This window comes from Myotis lucifugus, unplaced genomic scaffold (genome assembly GCF_000147115.1).
Source record: "Myotis lucifugus unplaced genomic scaffold, Myoluc2.0 scaffold_68, whole genome shotgun sequence".
Lineage (NCBI taxonomy): Eukaryota > Metazoa > Chordata > Mammalia > Chiroptera > Vespertilionidae > Myotis > Myotis lucifugus.
The window spans coordinates 1,461,629-1,486,725 of record NW_005871116.1 but is presented as its reverse complement, the minus strand read 5'-3'; the positions used below and the strand labels follow the sequence as shown (position 1 = coordinate 1,486,725).

Genomic DNA, 25,097 nt, shown 5'->3' with positions numbered 1-25,097 from the left:
TTTTCCCATAGCTTAGGGCCAGCAGGGGCAAGATAAGAAGTACACCCTCTGCCTGTTGGACCTGTGCATTCTCCTCCCTTGACTCCCTTGGACAACTCATGCACCCACATCCTGACCCTCTATTGCATAGTTTTACCCTAAATAAGAGGATCTAACCCCCCTCTTGGGGCTGACACTGACACTGGTCTCAGCCCGCTGTGAGAGAATGCAATAACATTTCTTAAACTCTCACAATGTCTCTTGGCCTGGCTCCTGTCATTGTGGACATAACAAAATGTACTGATGCAAGAAAGTCAAATAGATATGGCCCCACCTTTGGTCCAAAATGACTTAAAATGCTTAATAAGATGTTGAAAGAGTGTAGTTTTGGGATCAGAATTTAAATTTCCCTTGGAAATTGGAGAAAACATAAAATACAACAATAAAGAGGAGTTGTGGTTTCAATGGAGAGGGTCTCAGGATTAACTATGAAGAGATGACAATGAAAAATGATGGGTCATCGTGAATAACAGACTAGCAAATGATTAGAAAACCATCATCAGGATGTAAAATTTAAGAATGAAATAACAGGGTAGACATAAACTCAAATATGCATACAAGTTATTTGTCAGTATTATATTACTAATAAAGTAATTTATCTTTCTTCATAGACTCTATGATCTTTCCCTAGGGTAGAATAAATATAAAGGAAGAGACCACAAGAGACCAAAAATAATAACAAAAACAATCTCAACAGCTCTGATTGATCCCTATTCAGAATTAATAGTATAAAGCCCATAACACTCATAAATTTAGAATAAATAGAAAATCATGAAGAGGGGAGGGGAAAGCCTTGTACTAGATTTTAAAAAAAATAGAATTACTCAGGCAATACAAAAGAACATTGGAGAGTGAATTAACGGTGTTCAAGAAAATGAAAGACCCTCACAGGATATAGCAATCAATTTTTTTCTATCTACATTCATGGCAGAAAAAGAGGAACTGGATTTAGAATACAGAATAATGCTCTGGTTATTGATAAAACTCAAAGATGACTGACATCAGTAATGGGTGATGGAAGGAAATTGTGGGAGCTTTTCTCAGGAGATGCTGCCATGCACCATCTCAGGGTCACTTTCTTGTGTATGTCAAGGCCTTCAGCACATGGATGAGCATTGCTCTCTCCCCAACCCTACTCCTCTCTACCTCCAGCGCTCACTACCATGGCCACAACTAGGATTTTGTGGTCACCTTGAATGGCTCCATCTCTGCAATCTTAACGATTTATACTCTGATGATCTGTCCAGTACTCCCATGTCACTGATGAACTTCTTTGACATCAGTCATTCCCTAAACATCCTTTTCCACCAAATTAGCAGCATTATCCTGGCTTTGCTTTATTTTTTAGCAAACCAGAGTTGCATGGTTGAACACTTCAACTTCTCTACCTCATCTAATAACTTTAATTTCTGTGTTTTGGCTTATACTAATATACTAATATCAGTAGACATCTTAGAAAAAAAACTCTGAAGAAGAGACCCCAAGAGCTTCTGGGTTGATGAATGCATCCACATTCTGGGAGGAGGGTGCACTCCAAGATGCACAGGGACACTTCCAGACCTTGATCTATGCACCCCTTTATCTGGCCATTCATCTACATCCTTTATAACATCCATTATAATGAACCAGTAATCATAAGTAAAGTGTTTCCCTGAGTCCTGTGATCCATTATAGCAATTTATCAAACCCAAGGAGGAGTCATGGAAGCCCCCATATCTGTAGTCAACTTAGACAGAAGTATTATTAACCTGGGGATCCACTACTTGAGATTGACATCAGTAATCGGGTGAAATTTTGTGGGAATGAGTCTGCACTAATTCCATTAGGTAGTGCCAGAAAATAGCTAAATTTTAGGATACCCAGTATCCTAGAGAAATTTAAATTGTAACTGAGGTCATTAAAGGAGGAGGAGGAGGAGGAAGAGGAGGAAGAGGAGGAAGTAAGGTGCCCAACTTACCCATGATGTCATTCATGCGATCCAGTGAGGAATTATCTGAAATGTCTAATAATATGACAAAATCAAATACACCTGGGGAAAAAGGCACATCTTTGGCAGTTATAGGATCAACAGCCAGTGTGAACATTCGTGCTTTCTTTTCTTCCAGTTCCATGAGATTTCTGGTGCAACCTGTGAGAGCTTGCTCCAGAAGCTCTGCTTGGTTCAGTGTCATTGGAAATCCATCGAGGACCCAGCCTTGATCCACAGGTATCTGACTAAATTGAAAATGGACAAACCATGAACATGTCGGTAGGCATAAGTACATTAGAAATAATACAATGAATCTTTCCTTTATCTTTCTTTCAACTTCATAACAATCTCCTCCTGTATGAATATTATTTATCTACTAGAGTCCCGGTGCACAAAAATTTGTGCACTCGGGGTGGGGGGTCCCTCAGCCCGGCCTGTGCCCTCTCGCAGTCTGGGACCCCTCAGGGGATGACCACCTGCTGGCTTAGCCCTGCTCCTCGGGGGATTGGGCCTAAGCTGGCAATCAGACATCCCTCTGGCAGCCCGGCAGCCCTCGGGGGATGTCCACTTGCCAGTGGGGAGCAGACCTAAGCTGCAGTCGGACATCCTTAGCGCTGCTGAGGAGGCAGGAGAGGCTCCCACCACCACCGCTGTATTGGCAGCCATCAGCCTGGCTTGTGGCTGAGCAGAGCTCCTCCATGTGGGAGCTCACTGACCACCAGAGGACAGCTCCTGCATTGAGCGTCTGCCCCCTGGTGGTCAGTGTGTGTCATAGTGACCAGTCATTCCCAGTCTTTCTGCTGTTGGAGTCAGTTTGCATATTACCCTTTTACTATATAGGATAGAGGCCTGGTGCACGGGTGGGGGCCGGCTGCTTTGCCCTGAAGGGTGTCCCGGATCAGGGTGGGGGTCCTGCTTGGGTGCCTGGCCAGCCTGGGTGAGGGGCTGATGACTGTTTTCAGCTGGTCACACCCCCTTCAGGGTGGGGGTCCCCACTGGGGTGCCTGGCCAGCCTGGATTAGGGGCTGATGGCTATTTTCAGGCTGCCTGCACTCCCTTTAGGGTGGGGGTCCCCACTGGGGTGTCCTGCCAGTCTGGATGAGGGGCTGAGGGCTGTTTTCAGGCTGGCCAAGCCGGCGACGGAAGCTCCCAGCCTCTCCTTTTTTTCTTTTTTCTTTTTTTTTTCATTCTGGGATTTATTTACCTTCTATAATTGAAACTTTGTTGCCGCTCCAGCTCCGAGGCCAGGGCCTGCTGAAAGCAGGTATCTGGGGTTTGTTTAGCTTCTATAATTGCAAATTTGTTGCTTAGAGTGGAGCTCAGAGCCCGGCCGCAGCAGGGAGGAAGCTTGGCTTCCTCCATCACTGGAGCAAGCAAGCCTCCTGCTTGCTTCAGCTGCATGGCTGCCAGCCGCCATCTTGGTTGGGTTAATTTGCATATCCTGCTGATTAGCCAATGGGAAGCGTAGCAGGGGTACGGTCAATTACCATTTTTGTCTATTATTAGATTAGATAGTAAATTTGGGTTAACTAATCATTCACTTGCTTAAAATCCTTCTGTGGGTACCTGCTGCCCTCCAAATCTATTCTAGAGGCAATGACATGGTATTTAAAACTACCTGGACACAACCTCCTTACCTATCTTCTCTCTCACAATTTTGTACTATTTACTTCAAACAAAGTGATCTCCTCACTGTTGTGTGAGTATGAATTAGTTTGCACTTTCTAGATTGTGTTCCCAGGCAGTTTCTCCACTGAAACTATTTCCTCATCTATACATAGTGGGATAGCATACCTCACCGGGTGGTTGTGAGAATGAACTGAAATGATACATTTTAAGACCCTAGTACATAATGGATACTCACAATGCCAACCTGGGAAGTTCTTCCTACTCGACCCAAGCCAGCATGGAGTCATGACCACCTGATCTGAACTCATCTTTCATTCACCTCACCACACAACTGGTAATTATCATATTTCTACTTAGAAAAATTCAAGTGAGTCTCATTTATCTCAATTAAATTATAAGTTGGGTACCGACCCTCAGTGTAGTATCCTCTATAGAGAATGGGTGATCTAAGAATTATTTTAGTTCTTTAAATTGGAAAACAGTGTGAAAAGGGTATAAACTTTAACTTTGTTCTTCTAAACCTCTAAATCGTGCACAATTGAGATTTTGGTGTTTGGATTAAAAGTTATGGTCTTGTTTCTTTTTCTGTTAGGACTATAAAAAGCAGGAAAATACCTCATTTTTGCTTTTATAACTTGTCCAGAGTTTGGTAAAGCACCACATAGAATCGGCTTGTTGGCCCACAATGGAGATGTTTCTTGAGCCCCTCGCCAGCTCTGTGGGATCCCTCCTCCACCCACAGTCTCAGGAGCTACTTCAGAGGGAGGAGGTGGTCAGGGTCACACTTGATCAGCTGTCGTGTGATGACATCAGGTGATATAGGGTGAGAAGACCTGGGCGTTGGCTCTGGCCACCCTACTAACCAGACACGTAACCGAACTGCCTCATGGAACTGGCACGTGCCTTACTTTCCTCATGGAAAACGGGTGGGTTTGGACCAGATGAAAGAATGTCAAAGTGACAGAATTCCTCTGAAGGCGCCTCAGGAGCAGTGGGGATGGTGGTGAAAGGGCAGTGAAGAGGGTAATGTGCAGACACTCGAACGCCGCTGAAGCCAAAGCTAAGATCTGCTTTATATAGGGTGTCCCAAAATTCACGCAAGAAGTAATTTTGAGAGAAAAAACAGGTTTATAATTAAAAATTATAAATGTTTTATTAATTCATAAAGCATACAGTATAGGGCTATGTATGGAATAGCACATCGGGTAAATGGTCCCCACGGTTTTGCTGGCACATACGCAAAGCCGTGGTCTTCATTGTCCCTGCTCCTGGGCCATAATTGGTACTTGGTAATGCTTATCAAATTGAAGAGATTAAAATCAAAGGGCAACAGATATTAGAATCTGATTCAATAAACCAAGTAAAATTAGGCTTTTATTTTTGTTGTTGTTGTTGTTAATGCTCACACAAAATTCAAATCTTGCGTGAATTTTGGGACACCCTATAGCTGCTTTTTTTTTTTTTTTCATACACAATGTTTTGAACAAGGAGTCCCATAGGTTAAACATATTTTGCACCAGTTCTGAGAAATGTTACAACTAGTCGAATGAGATCCCTTCCAGCTCTGAGGGGGAGCATCCCTGTGACCCACTTTCAGTACTGCATTCCAGGAACAATCATTCCAAGATACATCACAATGGAGAAGCAACTCAAACCTTCAATAAGGTCTTAAGAAAACACTAAAGGCGGAGTCCATTCCAGATGCAGAGCACAACTTCCCTAAAACCTCCTTCCCTCCCTCTCTCACGGGTCTCATGTTTCTTACACAGCACAGCTACCCCATTCTATTTCCTCACCCACACCAGCTCTCTTTCATGGTAGCTTTTTGATTCTTTTTTTTCCCCCATCCTTCCAAACCTCATCTCTTTATTATATGTACCAACTGAGCTTTTATGGCTTCTTTTAATTTGCCCCTTTACTGTATTACAAAGAAGGCCTATGGAGAATTCTCCTTCCTTAGAAAAGAGGAAGATTACAGAATTACACCCTATTTTGGCTTTTCTTCATCCCCTATCACATGTCACCTCTGTGTTCTGCACATAATTAATTCTTGCCTGTGCACCTCTACATTCTCACCACCTTCTTACACATCACTGCTCAACCTTTGGATCCCTAAGTTCACACCCTCCTCCTGAAATACAAAAAGAGGAAGCACATTGGCCTGTGAACCCATAGTTAGAGTCTCTCCCGTCCATAATCCGTCGTCCATTGGCTTTTCTAAGTAGTACCTGATTTCTCTTTGAATGTCTCACATGTTATAGAAACTGACCTGAATTAGCATCTGGGTGAACAAAATGCAGTTGATAAAGCAGAAAGTGAAATACAGGCATGTAAATCACAAAATATATCTTGATCTTGCTGTGTGTTTTCTTATATAGATTAGTAGTAGCATTCATTAGATATTAAATATAAAATATTTCTATATTATTTTTATAATCTCTATGTGGTAGATACACAAATAATACTTACTTAATAGCATTTACCATGATGTTAACTAGCAATGTGTCAGAAACGCTCTTTCCTTTCTTCAGCAATTTTTCGGATTTTGCACCAAGCTGAGCACGCACCGTGAACTATAAAAATAAACAATGGATGGTAGAGTACAGCTACTTTAAAAAATAAGATTCTAAATATTTGGAGAAAAAAACATGAAGTGGTCATTTTCTCTGATGAAGATTCCAATCATTTGTGACAATTCTGGGGTCAGCCAAGCATTTAAGGAAAATGTGTATGCAGATTTTGAGGTTCCTCCTTTGTGGCTCCCTCCCTTCCAAGATCTTCTTTAATTTTCAGCATCCCAAACTTCATCCTCTAATAATTCAAATCAGAAAGATGGAGGCTTTCTGCTAGAGTTCTAGCAGCTCGTACCATGTAGCTGGTATGCCTCTGGTATGACTTGCAGAAGTGTGGCTCCTGTCCAGCGATGCTTTCTTCATTCAATGGTCACATTCAATACGTTTTCTGCCTGGTGTGTGTTTGCTGCTTTGCTTTATCCACCTGCTGTTGGCCCTCAAATAATAAGCTTTTCTGTTTTGGCCAGCTCTAGAATGTCATCTGTAGAAGGGCTAGTCCAATGAAGCTACTCTATTATATCAACTTCCCTGATGCCGCTTCTTGACTCAGCCACCAGACTGAGCATTTTATAGGTTAAATAATACTACATCTCTATTCAATACCCAGAAAGACTCCCCCTTTTACTCCATATGTCCTATCATTGCCTGTAAAGCCCTGATGGCCTGACCCTTCTCTCTTCCTGTGCATCTGTCTAGTCTCATCCCCTACTCCTCTCCCATGGTACCAAGCACCTTTCTGCCTCATGGTTGTCATCCAGCTCTTCTCTCTGCCTGGAGTGCATCCTCAGGTCCACTTGGATGACTCTCTCAATCTTCCTTCAATCTGCTTAAACTTCACCTTCTCAAGGAGGACTGCCCCATGTGAAACAGCAACTTCCCCTTGTTCCACCGTCTAGGTCCCTGATCCCCCTTACTCTACTCTACTCTATTCTACTCTACTCTACTCTACTCCACTCTATTCTACTTTTTCTCATCTCCTGGCATCATCACCATCTAATAGACCATACAATTCATTTATTTGTGTGTTTGTGGTTTATTTTCTGTTTTCCTCTATTAAAATGTAAACTCCATTAGGTCCATAAACTCTTTTTTTGTTCAGTGATATGTCCCAAATCATTACAACAGTGTATGAAACAAAGTATAACCTTTGACTTGAACTGAAATACGGACTCTGGGGGACCTATAACTCAATAAATGTAATATAAAAACACACTTAGCCTTTCTGATCATTTATATTTCAAATACACAGAGCAAAAATTATAAGGCCCCCTTTATCATTTTCTCTATTGGTCATTATGTTTACAGTTTGTTATATATCCTTCCAAAACTTTTTCTCTCTTTAAACAGTTTTGAAATCTAAAACATTATTTTTAATGTTTTTCCATGATGAAATGCATAAAAAAGTAATCTAATGTAAAAAAAATAAAGTAAATGAAATTATACTTGATTAATCTGGCCATTCTATTTGAGCACATACAGTGAATTGTGAAAATAAACAAAAATGTTTCCATATACAGGAAAGCAATACTATATACAGAAATATTAGTTTCCACTAAAACAATAGTGAGTGAATTGTTGTAAACATTTTTTCAGAAGTTAATAAAATATTCTGTAGAGTCACAAATAAGGCAAAGAGTTAATTCTGGGAAAATTCTTTAGAGGTAAAGAGAGTCTGAAAGAAAATAAAAGTCATAAATTGAGTGGTAAAGAAAAACACATAAATATAAATTTGGCATAAGTCTAAAATAAAAGAATGTGTTTACTTTCTTACTTGGCAAAACTGAACATAAATTTCCACTGCTTTAAAGATAAATAATATAAAAAATATAAAGTAAACTCAGATTTAGCTTATATTTTACTCTCAGATTTACTTTAACCCAAAGAGGAACACATTGCTATTTCATTCCACTTGAAGGTACTCCTAAGAGCAAGGGATCATGATACATTCCAATATACCAGCAACCAAAATTAAGATTACAATACTTACATTAGACACACTGTCACTTAACTTGATTTCTTCAGCTTTTGGTGTTTTATTGGTTTCAGAACCTATCAACAGGAAAAAGTGGTAAGAACAAACTCCAGTATTTACAACTAACAACCATGTTAGCATCTGACCATCTATGATTTTGGATTGATGGGTCATTGGATCCAGTTATGCCTAATACTCAGAGGAAGGAAGTAATAGAAATACCACAGTATGGCTGTTACCCTCATTCCACAACATTAAGATCCTAGCCACTGTGTGGCTTGGTGTTTTCTACCTCCTTCCCTCAGTATGGCGCACTCACAACAATATCCTTAGAAATACATTCATATTGGGGTTTTCTTTTCAGAAAACAAGCCAAGTTTCTCAAGAAAATGTTAATATTTTTATTTTCCTGGATTATCTAGTTATAAGTAACAAGTCTAAAAGTAGAAAATGTTAGAAGACAGAGGGGTTCTGGTTAAATTCTGGTTAAAGTTTTCAGAGTCCATTTATAATCACTGTACTTTTGTAATAAAATAGCTTATACAGTATTTAGATTAAAAATTAATAAAAATATCTGGAAGAAACAAATACCCCAAATAAGGGACAGATATCTCTTTTTAAATGATGGAAAACTCGGCTGCTCTAGGGAGTTGCATGTTCATAGGGAATCTAGGCATTGTCCAGTGGTGATGGCGATTGTGATGATGGCACAGGAGGATCTGAACATTATTCTAGAACTAGAGGCCCAGTGCATGAAATTCGTGCATGGCAGGGGGTCCCTCAGCCAGGTCTGCACCCTTTTGCCATCCGGGACTGCTGGTTCCTAACCACTCACCTGCCTGCCTGCCTGATTGCCCCTAACCGCTTTTGCCTGCTGGCCTGATCACCCCCTAACTGCTCCCCTGTGGCCTGATCGCCCCCTAACTGCTCCCCTACCAGCCTGATCACCCCTAACTGCTCCCCCCTGCTGGCCTGATCTCCCCTAACTGCCCTCCCCTGCCAGCCTGATTGCCCCTAACTTCTCTCCCCTGCCGGCCTGATCGCCCCAAACCGCCTCTGCCTCGGCCCCTGCCACTGTGGCTTTGTCCAGAAGGACGTCCAGAAGATGTCTTGTCTAATTAGCATATTACCCTTTTATCAGTATAGATATGAAGAAATTATTGAATATGGAAAAGCCGTCACTAGCAGACATAGAAAGTATATTTAAGACTTAAAATTGCTTTCTACCAGTGGTTCTACAAAGGATCTAAAGAACTGGAGCTAATTTCTCATTAGGTTTGGGAAGCTTGGTTCTATTTGCTTGCCCATGGTTAGGAATACACTGAGCATTATCTAAGGTACCACTGTTCAGGTGGCTTGAAGAGTCCAGACCCTGCAGCCTCCCTCAACACTGTGAACAAAGCAGTAGTACGCGGAGAGGGCCCCAGTAATACTCACTCACCCAGACCTGCACAGGTGAAACAAACAATGAAAAGCCAGGAAGAAAGGAGGAGGATATATTCTGGTGGTCTTGATAACACAGCCAAACTGAGCAACTACTTGAAGGAGTGTGAAAAAAATTTCGTGTTATTTTTGTCTCTTATCCCTAGTTGTAGACAAAGGTTAGGGATCTCTGTGTTTACCTTGTTCTGTCTGTCAAATGACCATGGAGACAATTATGTGAGACTCTCCTGCAAGCACATGTGTGCTCACATACATGTGTTCTTACTGTTTGTCTGTCCCTCTAAATTAAATGATGGATGAGATATATATATTATTGATTTCAGAGAGGAAAGGAGAGGGAGAGAGATAGAAACACCATCAATGAGAGAGAATAATGGATCGGCCGCTTCCTGCACATCCCCTAGAGGGGATTGAGCCTACAACCCAGGCATGTGCTTTTGACCAGAATTGAACCTGGGACCTTTAGTTCACAGGCAAAGCTCTATCCACTGAGCCAAACCAGCTAGGGCTGGATGATGTGTTTTAATGTCTTACTTACTAAGTGTAGTTTTATCTTCTCCTTCTGGTAAGGCTTCCTCTGAAAGTAGATCAAGTGAAAATTTACTTTGAAGATCCTTTGGGGAGAAAACACACAAACATGGACAGGTTTTAATGTTGTCATTTAATAGCATTATAAATTTCATTTCTATAAGTAAGGTTTGGAAAAAAAACACTATTCGTAACATTAAAACATAAGTGATATTTAGAGGGACTGAATAACTTCCAGAAAGAAACAAAGTTTGCCGAAACCGGTTTGGCTCAGTGGATAGAGCGTCGGCCTGTGGACTGAAGGGTCCCAGGTTCGATTCCGGTCAGGGGCATGTGCTTGGGTTGCGGGCACATCCCCAGTGGGAGATGTGCAGGAGGCGGCTGATCGATGTTTCTCTCTCATCGATGTTTCTAGCTCTCTGTCTCTATCCCTTCCTCTCTGTAAAAAATCAATAAAATATATAAAAAAAAAGAAACAAAGTTTGGTGATAATTGTACTTATGGAAATACACAGTAACCTGTGGCGGAATCTGTCTTTCAATTGGCCTTCAATTACTATGTAAAATACAGCAACTGCCATTTTGAAAACACAATGGAAGATGAGAAGAGGTAGAGTTTATGGAAACCACCTGAGAAAGAACAATCCTAGAGATGTTGGTCATAGCTAACAATAAGGGAAATAAAGTAAAGATTTGTGTTATCTGGCACCCAAAAGGTTAGAATATGAAGAGTACCACAACATGGAAGACAAAGCATCCCACAGTGAGGAAAACTTCGTTATTTTCAGAATCCATAGTTAAAGGATACTTATTTTATAGCTCATGCCAATGATCTAGATTAGATTCTCTGCTAATTCATTCAATTGCAGAGACAGCATAAGGTAGGGGAAAGAGTTTTGGGTTTAGAGCCTGGGATCCTGATCACAGTCTAGGCCAGTGATGGCAAACCTATGACATGCGTGTCAGAGGTGACACGTGAACTCATGTTTTTGGTTGATTTTTCTTTGTTAAATGGCATTTAAATATATAAAATAAATATCAAAAATATAAGTCTTTGTTTTACTATGGTTGCAAATATCAAAAAATTTCTATATGTGACACGGCACCAGAGTTAAGTTAGGGTTTTTCAAAATGCTGACACGCCGAGCTCAAAAGGTTCGCCATCACTGGTCTAGACATTACCAAGCCCCTTATCCCAATCAAACCAATTCATGCTTAGGGCTTCTACTGTCTCCCAAGGTGGGGCCATATTCTCCTATTTCCTGCACTAGAACCTTCATGCAATAATGTAGCAAAATGCAACACTGATGAGAATGTGATGCTGGTAAACCTCCCTTCAACCCTCCACCTCCACAAATTGAGGTCTATGAGTTTAGATCAGAGATTGGCCAACAATGAGCATGGACCAAATTTAAGGAACTGACTATTTTTATATGGTCCGTGGGCACTTAAAACTCCATAAGACACCATTGTGAGCCTGGAAACTAAGCCGGGTGTCACCCTCCACCCCCTGTCCCTGCTCAGCTCTAGCACTGGCCTCGACCATTGCCCAGGGCTGGCTTTGGCTCCAACTACATGATGGGGATTCTGCTGCTGGCCACTGCAAGGCTCTCAGGAGTTGTAATTTCATTCTGGGCGCTGGTGACTTGCTGAACTCCGTACAGCACTCTTATCCTCTCCCCTCCAGCCCTTAAAATTCAGGCCCTCCACCCCCTCACCATCAGTGGCTCTTTCCTGAGGAGAATGCCTCTAGCGGAAGGTGACTGGGCACAAAGTCAGACCATCACCCTGGACGGACCACCCAGGGAAACTGGTGGTGGGGGGTGGATTTTCTCTTGTGGTATATAAGTACCCCATCATATCCTTCATTTTGCCTCTTGACCCACAAAATATAAACTATTTACTCTTGGGACCTTTACAGAAAAGGCCACCAATCTCTGGTCTAGGAGATCTTTTAGATTCCATCTAGCTTCAAATCTCATATATAAGGTGCAAGAAAGATAACTAAAATCATACTTGCCTGGCTTTCGCTACTATGCAGATCCGATAGAGCCTTTTCTTCGGCTTCATGATGAATTAGAAGGGTCTCACTGACTGTTTCGTTGTCGTGATATGCTTTGATAGCTTCTTGGAGAAGAGTGTCAATAGAAAGCACCTGAATGGGAAAGTCTAAAGTACAAAAGGCAGTTTTACTGACAGCTTTTCATGTAGGACACTGACATCACCGTCCTTCTGTGCTGGGTTCGCTTTCTCACACTGTCTTAAGGGCCCCCTAGAACTGCGGTCTGGATCAAGCTGCTTTTTTAAATTATTATGTTAGAATTCACAGAACATACCAGTACCCATTTTGACCATTCTACAGACACACTTCAGTGGCATTTACATTATTCACAATGTTGTCCAACCATCACCACTATCTTGTTCCAGAAAAATTTTATCATCCCAAAAGGAACCCCTGTACCCATTAAGCAGTCACTTCCTACCCTATCCCTGTCCCTGGCAACAACTAATTTGTTTTCTGTCTCTATGGATATTTCTATTCTGAATATTTCATATCAGTGGAATCATACAGTATGTGGCCTTTTGTGTCTGACTTCTTTTACCCAGTATCATGTTTTCAAGGTTCATTCATGTTGTAGCATGCATCAGTACTTCACTCCTTCTTATGGATGAGTAATATATCATATTTGTTATCGATTCATCAGTTGAAGGACATTTGGATTAGTTCCAACTTTGGGTTATTATTAATGGTACTGCTATGAATATTCCTATACAATGTTGTTTCTTCTTTTTCGAACACCTGTGTTTAATCTTTTTGGTATATAACTAGTAGTGGAATTTCTGGGGTCATATGGTAATTCTGTGTTTAACTTATTTGAGAAACCACTAAACTGCTTTCCATAATGGCTGTACCACTTTACATTCCCACCAGTAATGTGTCCCAATATCTCTACTTGTCTTTTTCCCATTAAAAAAAAATTACACCTGCCCAGCCAGTGTGGTTCAGCAGCTGAGCACTGACCCAGGAACCAAGAGGTCGCCAGTTAGATTCCTGGTCAGGACACATGACTGGGTTGTGGGCTTGATCCCCAGTGGGGGCGCATGCAGGAGGCGGTCGATCGATGATGTTCCTCTCTCATCGATGTTTGTATCTCTCTATCCCTCTCCCTTCCTCTCTCTCTAAAAATTGATAAAAATATATTTTAAAAAATAAACCTATTCTAGTGATGTGAGGTGGTATCTCACTGTGATTTTGTCTAGTTGCTTTTTAAGGAGGGCGCTTTGACATCTCAATAATGACCTACGCTTCTTTGTCTTAGATTGATGCAGGATGGCCTGGCCTCAGTGCAAATTTTGAGCTTTCCCATGAAAAAGGGAAAAATATAATGAATAAAAATGAATTAAACAGATGAATATCTGTGATTTTGCCTCTAACTGAAAGAACTTCTACAGAGAAAGACTAAGGCTCATCAAAGACAGAGTGAAAATTTAACAAATATAAAGAATGAAAATATTTACATTTTTTATATTATATAATTTTCAGTGGATTTCTCTTGCACTTGTGACAAATTATTAATATCCTACTTCATCTATTGGTAACGTAAGTAAAATTTATGAGGAAAGTTTAAGACTTGTTATTTCTAGTTATACTATGCATCATGATAATATAGCATATCCATATAACCAGGTTTGCCTGGGACAGTCACAGTTCATGACTCTATATCAGTAAGTGTCTGACTTAGAAACAAATTATTTGATCATTCTATTATGAAATTCTTGATGACAGATTTTCCTAATATATCAGCAGACCCTCATGTATATTTTCTACAGACATAGCCATTTGCAGTTACAGTCAATGTTAAGATAATTTGATAAATACAAATATAAAAAGAAAGAAATTCTACCTTTTTCTAGAGCCTTTAGAGCAGTTGTTTTTCCACTAAATGTCTTCCCTAATATGCACCCTTTAATAGCACATGAAGGCAATTCAGATTCTATTGATTCAACTTGAAGGGGAAGAGATTTTTCAGTTAGTCTGTGAACCACATGGCCCAATATGCAATTGTTGGAGGGTGGTAAATTTTCAATCATTTCTTCTGGTAAGGCCCACTCTCCAACCATGTTCTGTGAAAGTAGCAATGAGACAAACAAAACATAATATTCTTAAAAGTGGAATTTAGGCATTTAAGGATATTGAAAGCAAATCTAAATTATAACAAACAAAAGCTAATCAATACGTCAAATTATTATCTATAATAATAAAAGTGTAATATGCTAATTAGACTGGATGGCTGAACAGCAGAAGGACCGTCCAGTCGACCTTCCAGATGACCTTCCAGATGAAGCCGGGGCTGTGAGGGCTGAGTGCCTTGCATGAATTTAGAGCATCGGAACTCTAGTATTACATAAATGACTAATAACGTGAATACTTTCATATTAGAGAGCAAAAAATGAGCTCACCACATAAAAATTAAGGAAACACACACTAACCCAACTTAAAATCCATAATCCTATCTAATAAAAGAGAAAGACGCAAATTGACCGTGGCCCTGAACGCTTCCCATTGGCTAATCAGGGAGATATGCAAATTAACTGCCAACCAAGATGGCGGGTGGCAGCCAGGCACTGAAGTGAACAGGAGGCTTGCTTGCTCCAGTGACGGAGGAAGCCAAGGTTCCCCACCTGCTGCTGCCGGCCTCTGAGCTGCAACTCTAAGAAACATTGTTGCAAATATAGAAGGTAAACATTCCCCAGAATCCTGCTTTCAGCCAGCCGGGCTTCAGCCAGCAGGATCGCAACAGTGTTACAATTATAGAAGCCAAACAAACCCAGATCCCTGCTTTCAGCAGTGGCGGTCTCATAGCTGGAGCCGAGCCTCAGAGCTAAAACCGGCTCTCAGCTCCAGTGACAGCCATAGAAGGTAAATAAATCCCAGAATAAAAAAAGAAAAGAAAAAAAGGAGAGGTTGGGAGCCTCAGTTGCCCGCCAGCCTGAAAACAGCCATCATCCCCTCACCCAGACTGGCCAGGCACCCCAGTGGGAACCCCCACCCTGAAGCAACAAGATGGCAGCTAATTTGCATACTGAAGGCAGGCGGCAGCGGGAAAGGCTGTCCGCGGTCTGGGACCCGGATCTGTGACCCTGCTGGGCGGGGGGCAGTGCTTGAGGCTGTTCACGGTCCGGACCTGGATCCGTGACCTGGCGGGCGGCGGGGAGCACTTGAGGCTGTCTGTGGTCTGGGACCCGGATCCATGTCCTGGCGGGCGGGTGCAGCGCTTGAGGCTGTCCGTGGCCCCAGGACCCGGATCTGTGACCCTGCCGGGCGGGGGGCAGTGCTTGAGGCTGTCCGTGGTCCCAGGACCCAGATCTGTGACGCTGCCGGGCGGGGGGCAGTGCTTGAGGCTGTCCACAGGACCAAGATACGGATATGTGACCCTGCTGGGCGGGGGGCAGTGCTTGAGGCTGTCCGAGGTCCCGGGACCCAGATCCATGACCCTTCCCAGCGGGGCGGCAGCTCGCACAGGGGTGGATTGGCCGGGGTTGGGCAGGGCAGGATGCCTGGCTTCCACCCAGCCCCAGTCACTCTGGGCAGGTGAGCAGTGCAGAGAGCCTCTGGACAGGGGAGGCAGGCCAGCGGAGGGCGGCCTGTACTCCCCACATGGCAGTGGTGACAGCTGTGAGCGCGCCAAGTGGAGCCTGCAGGCTGAGCTGAAGTAGCGCCTGCAGGCCATCAGCGCCCAGGAGTGGCTGCGCAAGATCCGCCTCCTGGCCCAGAAGGTGCAGGATGGCAGGGACAGCCACCATGGCGGGCCAGACTGAGGTCCTCCTGGCCGCACCACGGGGGTTTGCGGATCTTCAAAGCCAGAGGCCTCCGGTGTGCACATCCCCCCTGGCATGCGAACATCCCCCAGCACACTGTCACCCTCCCACAGTTGCAAACCAAGGCGTGCACAAGTTCCCCCCGCCTCTCCACTGCACTTCCATCAACCCAGCATGCCTAACACCCCCACAGGATGTGCACACATCCCCTCTGATGCGCTCACGTCCTTTGGAGAGTGTCTGGGTGTTCTGGGTGCTGAGGGTGGGCGCCTGTGAGATGACAGTGAGAGGGCGGAGTGTTGATACCCTGTTCCCACGGAGGCCAGTGCAGCTACGAGATCACCTCTGGGGGGTTAATGCAGGTGCTGAGGCAGGAGCAGGTGCAGACAGTCACACCTGGTGGACGCGAGCGGCCCTCGCTAAGGTGCCTTCGGTCAGCGTTCAAGATCAAGAACCTAGAGGCCGAGAGGAATTCCGTCCTCTCAGTGAAACAGTGGGATAGTCGGGGCAACTGTAGAGAAGGAATGTGCACTTTGGGTGCCAGCACCCATGAGCGAAGGCCACCCTGACTGAGCCTCGCTTGCTTGGGGCCTAGCGCACTCCTGCCGGGCAACGGGTGACAGGACGTGCTTTTCCGAATTAATGAGAGAAAACGTTGATTCTCCTGCTGCCCACGAAGGTGGAAAGTGAAGTGGGGAGACATGTGGGGAGTGAGCGAGGTTCCCTGTCTGGGGGTTCCAAATCTGCTGTTGGTTTCTTTCACTGCTGACTAGAGATATACAGGGTGTCCCCTCAAAATGTATACACACTTTGAATACCTACTAATTCCAATGGTTTTAAGCATAAGAAAGAAACAACAATGGAGCTGATATCTGTTAAAAGTGTGGGCACAAACAGGTAGTTGGACATTCCCTGAGAGGTCTCAGATTGGAGAGGGTGAAGGCCAGACTGAGGGGCCCCTTCCCTCCCACCCCCACCCCAGTGCATGAATTTCGTGCACCGGGCTACTAGTAGTTTATAAAAGGAGGCATATTGAGTTAAGTGAAGCAATTATAGTCCAGGTTGAGCATTAAGATACTTAAATTAAAACTATAATAACTAAGCAGATAAAAAACAGTAATAGTTTTATCTGCTATTTCATGCCCAATATGGTGTCTATGTTTAACTCCTGAGTCTATGTTTAACTCCCAGTTTTTTCCAGGTTTCTTGCTGAAATGATCAATTAGAGGGAAAGAAAAAAACAACACTACAGACCACATTCTCTGAGCTCTGTGTAATAAAACTAGAAATTGATGTTTGAAAGATATAAAAAATGTAAATTCTTAACAACTAAAATCAGTCTTTTTGAGTAATTCTTGATGCAAGAAAGAAATTAAAAATATAAATGTCCAAAAAGAAAATTAAATTTATTTATTAAAAATATGGGATGGGATCAAACTGTACTTAGAGGAAAATTCATAGTTCCTTAGCATAATGCCTTGACTTAAAAAGAAGGGAAATAAATAAACTAAACATTGAAAAAATATTAAAATAAATTTAAAAATAAGGAAGAAGGGACTCATAAAAATGGAAATTGATAAATTAGCAAACTATTGAGATACCTGTTATTGATATATTCCTACATTTGTCCATGATAATCCTGATAATAAAATTGCTATTAGTTCTGAACAAAGGTGAAGAATAGCAAGTATCAATTTTGTAATATAATAGAAAGAAAGTAACAGATTTTAAGACTTAAAAATCTTTAAGAAAATGTTATGTATAACTCTACTATAAAAACTTGTATTTATTACTATATGGTAAAATGATATTTTAGGAGAGTAAAAATGATACAATTTTTAATTTAAGTGGAATATTTGAAAGATGAAAACCATGAAAAAATTGGAAAAATTGTCAAAGAACTATATCCAGAGGAATCTTGAAGACCATAATAGCCTACCATAATTAACTGAAATATAAGTGTTGTTTAGTTTTCTAGAGAATGGAATGAAATAGAAAGCTTTCCAGTTCACCTGGAAAAACTAGCATAACCCCGATACCAGAAAGATATCAAAAGTAATTGACAAAAATAGCATCCAAGAAGAAAACTACAAGCCAACCTCACTTGGAAATATCAAAAGTAATTGACAAAAACAATAGTAAAAGAATTAGCATTATAAGCCAACCTCACTTGGAAATACTTTACAAGAATCATGCCTGCAATAGTAAAAGAATTAGCATTATATTAAGAGACAATAAAGATACCAATTGACATTTACTACACAGTATGTGCCATATACTGTTGTTCTTATGTATTATCTCACACGATTCTCACACGACTCTTACAAAAGTATTCTTACCTTTCTGATTTTTCAGAAGAAAACACCCAAGCATTATAGAAGCTAAATTTCTTGTCAAGTGTTCACAACAAATAGTAATGGCAGAACTTGGATTGGAACGCAGGCAGGAAGATTCTAGAACATGTGCTCATAACCTCTATACTATGTTGAAGTTGTCTTGCCATAACTAAATCAGAGTTATTTCATGAACACTGGGAAAGATAAATATTAGAAAACCTATTACCATATCACATTAATAGGCTAATTTATTTTTTTAAAAGCCATGATCATTTTGACCAAGAAGCATCTGATTAAATTCAAAATTCATTTCTGATGAGAAAATATATATAAAAATTAAAATGAAACAAAGCAAATCCTCTAATATGCAATGAATTGATGATGACATCCTTAGCACCTTTAGGATCGATATGTAGTGGTGAACAAAGATGAATGATACATTTTTCCATTAAAGGCAGGAATAAGAAAAAGATGCTCATCATTAGCATTAATAGTCACACTATTCTGGGAGTTCTAAACAAGGAGTTCTACATTAAAAAAAAGAAAGAAGTTGCAATGTCCCTAGGGAAGTAGAGGTGGCTGTGCAATTGAGTCCCTGGTATAGAGATGGTTGCTGTTGCTCAGAGGCGCCAGAATAAAGCCTTCTTCCATCACTGAGTTAGTGTAGAATGCGGCAGAACACAATGGGACAGAATATTGACCATGAAGAGAATGGAATGCTTAGATTAGAAAAAGAACGGAGGCCTGACCTGTGGAAATAAGCAAATCAAGGTGTGTTTTTTTGTTGCTGTTTTTTTTGGGGGGCACATTTTTCAGAACCATCTTAAAAACACAGCTGAAGACCAAGAATAAAGGGTAAGTCAAGGTAAACATCTCAGGTTGGAACAAGAACATGATGAGTGAAAAAGAGGTCAGAAGAACTGGAAAAAGAGGTAAATTCAGACCAGAATGAAGATTACTAGTTTCACTCCACTGAGCAAAGGAGATTTTCTAGTTCATTAGTGAAGAACCAGGTTTTTCTTTTACATAATTATATAATAAAATTATACTAGAGAAAATTATATAAAATATTTAATTTTTACTCCTTCAGGTACTGTTATAAATAGACATCTAACTATTAGTTTCAGGACTGATGCCTAGAGTATCACCTGGTATAAACCAGTACTTTAGTAAGACACTATTTTGTGTGTAAATGTGCTCCTTGGTCTTAGCACTAATTCATGTCAACTGACATGCATGTATAATGAACAATTAACATCTCTTTATTTTTATTGTGCCTATATAAATACCATCAATATGTATTTTTGAGAAGATAAAAGTGCAAGACTCAAAATCTATCAACACCTCTTGTCTACCTACACACAGAGATCATAAAATTACAACAGAGTAAACAACCTCTGACCTTGGTTAAAAGTCATAACCTCTTTGCTAGTAGTATTTTTATTAATTGACTTACACCGACCTTTCCAGAAACTGAATTCTGAATTCCTGGGACCATGGTATCTCCCAATTCTTCCTGTTTTCACCGATAACATGGACCTAACAATCTGCTTACCGGCCGGGATTCAATACACTCACATGGTTCTCTATATCATGTTGTTGCTACCTCAGGTTCCTTAGTCTTCTGATTCTGGTTACATCCAGTCTGTCATATCGTTTGTGTCCTGTGGCCTGATAAGTCCTTGTCCTTGGTCCCCTTGTTATTAACTATGGCTACAAGTATCATGAGCATTTGCAGACAGACTTGATTGAGAACAGTGTGTTTGAGTGTGCACACTTCAAAGACACACCTAAGATCTCCCAGGTGACCAGTTCACTGGATTCCCCACCTCGACTGCAATATTGCCCAAGTGGCTGGATGCTGCTGCTGGTGGAGATGCATGGTTTTCTCAACACGCTTTGCTTGCTTCTCTGAACATGATTACCCCTGGAGCAAAGCAAATGCACCTCATTCTCACTTCTTCTAAAGATCCAAGATGGAGTTAGAGCTTTCTCATCTATCCTTTTAAAAGAGAGGGGGGACACGGTTCACTTGGACGAACCTGTGTTAACGGAATCCGGACCTGGAGAAACATCCAACTGTCATGTGAGTTCCACTAGCACAATACTCAACACACACACATTGGGTTATGCCAATGCTATCTAGTAGCAACCTTTGAATGTGGCCTCTGCAGAGTGGCGGTACTGGTTTGAAAGTACACACAATCCAGCGTGTGTCTTCGTCAATGGCTAGACTTTACCAACATCTACATGGCCTGAAGTTGTCCAGCTATTCCCAGTCTGGTGGGCTCCAAGCATCTCACAATTCAAGCCCTAAAGCATTCATACCTGCCAGTTTCCTTGAAATGCCATCTTTTTACCTAGAGATACTAAAACCCAACAACAGACATATTATCTGGTTACAGTGGCCAGAAAACGAATAGTGGAAGCTTCTAATAAACTGACCCCAAAAAATGCCACATGAGGTAACTCCACAAAATGAGGCTAGGCCTCCTTTAGAGTGCAGTGGCCAAAGCACCACAACTCCACCCTGCCTAGGCTTTGGAGCTGCATGAATTCTGCATCTACTACGGCTGGCTTTTCTTGCACACCACCCAGCAGAAAGTGAGGGAGAGAAGACAGTCTGTGATGGCTGAAGTACAACTGAGGCTTGTAGATGCAGCCTCTGGGGTTGTCGTAGCCATTATCAAGCCTCAAATTCCCGAGAACATTCTATTTTTGTCATCATGATGACCTTTTCTTTAGCTACTTGTACAGGCTTCCTTCCAGGTCAACCACTTCACCAAATGTCTCCATTTTTTATTGTTATGAACCCCTGTGGGCACTCCTCCCCCTGCCCGGCCTCTATTGAAAAATAATTACCAATTGTACTGCATCTTCCAGGAAAGTGGCTTTCAGACATTTTGGCCATGGGCCCTCCATAAGAAATGCATTTTACATTGTTGCCAGTATTTGTGCACAAGTACGTGTAAGACAGGAAAAAATGTTGTATGAAACACCTATCCTTACTACTGGTGAGGTGCTTTAGTTTCTATTGTACACCATTGCATCATTTCCATTATGTCGTGCTTCTATTTTTAAAAAATAATGATTATGACCTATGAGTTAATTTCATAATCTATTCTCAATCCACTGCTTGAAAAACAAAACAACAAAAAACAACAAAAAAATAAAGGATGTTTTATTGGACAAGACACCAGGTACCCTCAGTTCTGATTTCATGTGTCTAAGTACCATCTTGGATTCATCTCTTAAATAGGAAGGATAAACCCTTAACTTTATACTAACAGTGACTCAGCCCAGACAGTTACCAAGTAGAGATTTACCAAAATATATTTTAAAAATAATAACATAATTCTAGGTGCAATTTCTCATAATTGGTAATCATTTAAAGATCCGGTTTATTCACCTTTTTTTTAGATCTTATTTGTATGGTTGATTTTAGATCTTAGTTTCCCAAATAAGATTGACAGGCACAACTCAACCCCAAATCTAGATCAGGAAATGTCATCATTACAGATAGAAGTCGGCAAGAATCCACAGGCCATGTACAAAATTAGCTAGCTCTGGAAGCATTTATTTTTTTATATATATATTTTATTGATTTTTTACAGAGAGGAAGGGAGAGGGATAGAGAGTTAGAAACATCGATGAGAGAGAAACATCGATCATCTGCCTCCAGCACCGCCCCCACTGGGGATGTGCCCACAACCAAGGTACATGCCCTTGACCGGAAACGAACCTGGGACCCTTCAGTCCATAGGCCAACGCTCTATCCACTGAGCCAAACCAGTTAGGGCTGGAAGCATTTCTTGAAGTCAGGGTTTGTAGTATGAATTTTGAGAGAGCTTCTCCATTAAATCAAGGCATCTTTTTATGGCAGCAAAAGCATCTCAGTTGAAATGTAATAAATTATTAACAACCTATATGTTTGGGACTTTATAAGAAGCACTGCCAGGGACTTTCTAGTGTCCTGGAATGGGTAGGAGCCGCCTGTGTGAATGGGCACGTAGGAGGTGATGTATGGAGAGCTGTTTGTGACCTGATTAGCTTCATATTCCTAACTGGATATTTGCCTTGGGTCTCCTAAACTAGGTTGATGCAACCATGTACCACATGACGGGCAGATAATAAAAACAAGGGGCAGGCATTCCAGCTCTGTTTGTGGCAATTGCCTAGGGCCTCCTCACTTTGCTTCCAAGCCTTTAATCCGCATCTTCTTCTGTTCCAGCTCTGCCTCCCTTCCAACCATCCAGCTTCATTTTCATTCTCTAGTCTGGTTCTCACCAATCTCCGCTTTGATCCTTGGCCTACTCAAAGGACTTGGCTTGAGCCCACCTCTGCCGCTTCCTGTTTCTGGCTACTTTCAGATAAACTATCTTGATCATCTTGGTTCCAGTTCAAAGAAATGAACCTCTGGCACGAGCAATCCTGGCTGATCTTCTGTTTGGATCTGTCCTGTCTCCTACCAGAGGTAATCAGACGTTATAGAAACACACTTATTACTATGGCAACATGGAAAATCCAGGGGCTATATTCCAATTACTGGAGTTTGGCATTCAGAAAAAAAGCCATACTCCACAATGGAGTACGAAGGTAAAACTTCGTAGCTTTCAGAGCTTCTGTTCTTTGCCTTTCCTTCCCAGGCTTATTCTCCTCCAACCACTCAAAAACCCTGAGGGGATCTGGGGGAACTGCCTAAATTTGTAATTCAGACTTTTAAATTCCTGGCAACTGCCCATGATTCTCAGGAGAAGCAGAAAGCGTGGTTGGATACTTTGCATGATGGGGAGTCAGCTCATGTAACCTGGCAGCCCTATATGGTTTCTTAACCACAGTGTGGAACTTTTTGATGGCCAGGTTCCAATGAGAAGAATGGATCTTGCCCTGTGCAACCCTTAACAAGGAGGGAGAGAGGAGAAGTCAGCAGCTGATGGACAACTAAATGCTGACGTCTCACCTTGGAACTGTCATGGAGTGGGTTCTGCGTTGGGACCCAATTTGAAGGTCTCAGAGCAACTAGAAAAGTTGAGCCGGCCCTGCTGAGTGAGCTTGGCAGCCTTTCTAAGTCACCTGACTTCCAGTCATGTCATAGCACGGTTAGCTACCCGGCCACACCTTCCTGCCAGGCTTGCCTGTAGATTCCAGAGGAGCTAAGGGCATGGGGATGTCCAGCTCTCACTGATGTTGGCAGGGCAGATGCACCTCCAGAGAGAAGGTATGCCTCCATGCACCTCTATGCTAGAGTGCTCAGTCTGAGCCCCCTACCTATTGTCAGGAAGTGCATACGTAGCCCATGGTAAGCAGGGAAAGACAGCGGTTAACTCTACTTCACCCACAATGCTGAGCTGAAGACTGTTCTGGCTACAAGAAGAATTGTGAGTAGCCAATGCCTGCCTCTCAGCAGATCCTGCAGTTAATTCTGTCTCATTAGGAAATGTGAAGACCTGGTCCTAATCCTAATAATGGCTTCCACTCAGAACCTTATCACTTAGGTCCTAGCAGCAGCCTTCCCCAACCTGCCCTGACCTAATGCCACGGAAATAGATGTTTAGTTCTAGCCTATCACAAAAGGAGACCCAGGTAACAAATTCCACCTACTTTGTGCCTAATTTGAATCCCCCTACTTTGAGGGAAATTCAAATTGGCCTTGGTCAATTACCCAGCAGGTGATGACGATCACTGTCAAAGCCGAGAGGCCTACACCTGAGAGGGCCTGGCTCCTCACTATGCACAACCCAACAACTCTAGCTTCTAACGGTCCATAAGTCCAGAAAGCCCCGCACTTGCAAGAAGGGGCAGGCTTCTTTTTCTCACTTATAGATCAGGCAGCCAGATCTGGGCTGACACTTTGTCTTGCAGGTCTGATTACCAGGAGCAACTGAAATGAAGCCACTTGGAGAGCTCCTCTGTCCTGAAAACGGATATTTCTGTGCTGCTGAAATTCAGTGACAAATCAGCGGCAAACAATGGGCAGGGGCTTCTGCGTGGCACTCTGATGCCAGACGTGCTCAAAGTGACTCCGCGGAGGAGATCCAGGGAGGAGTAGCTTATTCAGCCCAAAAGGACAGGTCCATAGTCCTGGTTCCATTCTCTGCCCTGGCAAGCACCCCGGCCCTCCTTGGGCATTGAATGCAGCATGTTGGGGATTACAGCAGCTGTGCAGCTAGTCCAGTGCTTTTTACAGCCCAATTGCCTGGGTCTGAAACAAATTAAGACTCTAAGGCTACTGCAGTCCTCCTGACCCCCAAATGCCCTTGGGACATTTTCACACTGGACATTATATCAGCTCTCTCCCTGTGAAAGGACCACCAAACAATTCTAGAGTTGGTAGCCCTTCTAATAAAAACAGTAAACTGTATTTCTTAGTTGGTCAAACTATGCTTTATTCACCAGGGAGGTGGTGTCTCCCTCAAGATCACTTCGATACCAACTGCTATGGTCTTGCTGCTCAAAAACTTTTCCAGAAGCTTCTACATCTGAATTCACCTACCTGCTACCATTGCTCAGCCAGGGACAGTCAGAGAGACAGACTGGGTTGGAATTTCTCTAATGTCACATAAGGTTAATACCTCAAAGAGGTGTAGACCACTCCAAAAAAGCTTATAGGTGGCCCTGACCCAATATATCAAAGACAACTCTATGTCCAATGTACCAAAGTATATTGCTGACAGGCCCTGGGAACTGGACAGGAGCAGTGGGGGAAAGAGGGTTCTTTCAGGTGGGAGAGTTCTCAGCCCAACACCTCTGCCCCACACCAAAATTCAAAGACTTTCTTGGATCCATTCA

The 25,097-nt window shown here is 42.2% G+C and overlaps 1 protein-coding gene and 1 long non-coding RNA gene across 2 annotated transcripts in view; one reads left to right on the top strand and one right to left on the bottom strand.

Annotated features, from left to right (window-relative positions):
* The window catches only part of SPEF2 (sperm flagellar 2), a 128,744-nt gene that overhangs the window by 64,454 nt on the left and 39,193 nt on the right, over positions 1-25,097 (bottom strand). Inside the window, exons 11-16 of the mRNA XM_006090107.3 lie at positions 14,058-14,277; positions 12,173-12,321; positions 10,164-10,239; positions 8,198-8,259; positions 6,107-6,210; positions 1,997-2,253 (exon numbers count right to left, since the gene is read on the bottom strand). Coding sequence (XP_006090169.1) covers positions 1,997-2,253; positions 6,107-6,210; positions 8,198-8,259; positions 10,164-10,239; positions 12,173-12,321; positions 14,058-14,277 — 868 coding nt within the window. The remainder of the gene's footprint in view (positions 1-1,996; positions 2,254-6,106; positions 6,211-8,197; positions 8,260-10,163; positions 10,240-12,172; positions 12,322-14,057; positions 14,278-25,097) is intronic.
* LOC111826328 overlaps positions 1-25,097 on the top strand; it is a 62,490-nt gene that overhangs the window by 18,634 nt on the left and 18,759 nt on the right. Inside the window, exon 2 of the long non-coding RNA XR_002829649.1 lies at positions 2,145-2,245. This is a non-coding gene — a long non-coding RNA (uncharacterized LOC111826328). The remainder of the gene's footprint in view (positions 1-2,144; positions 2,246-25,097) is intronic.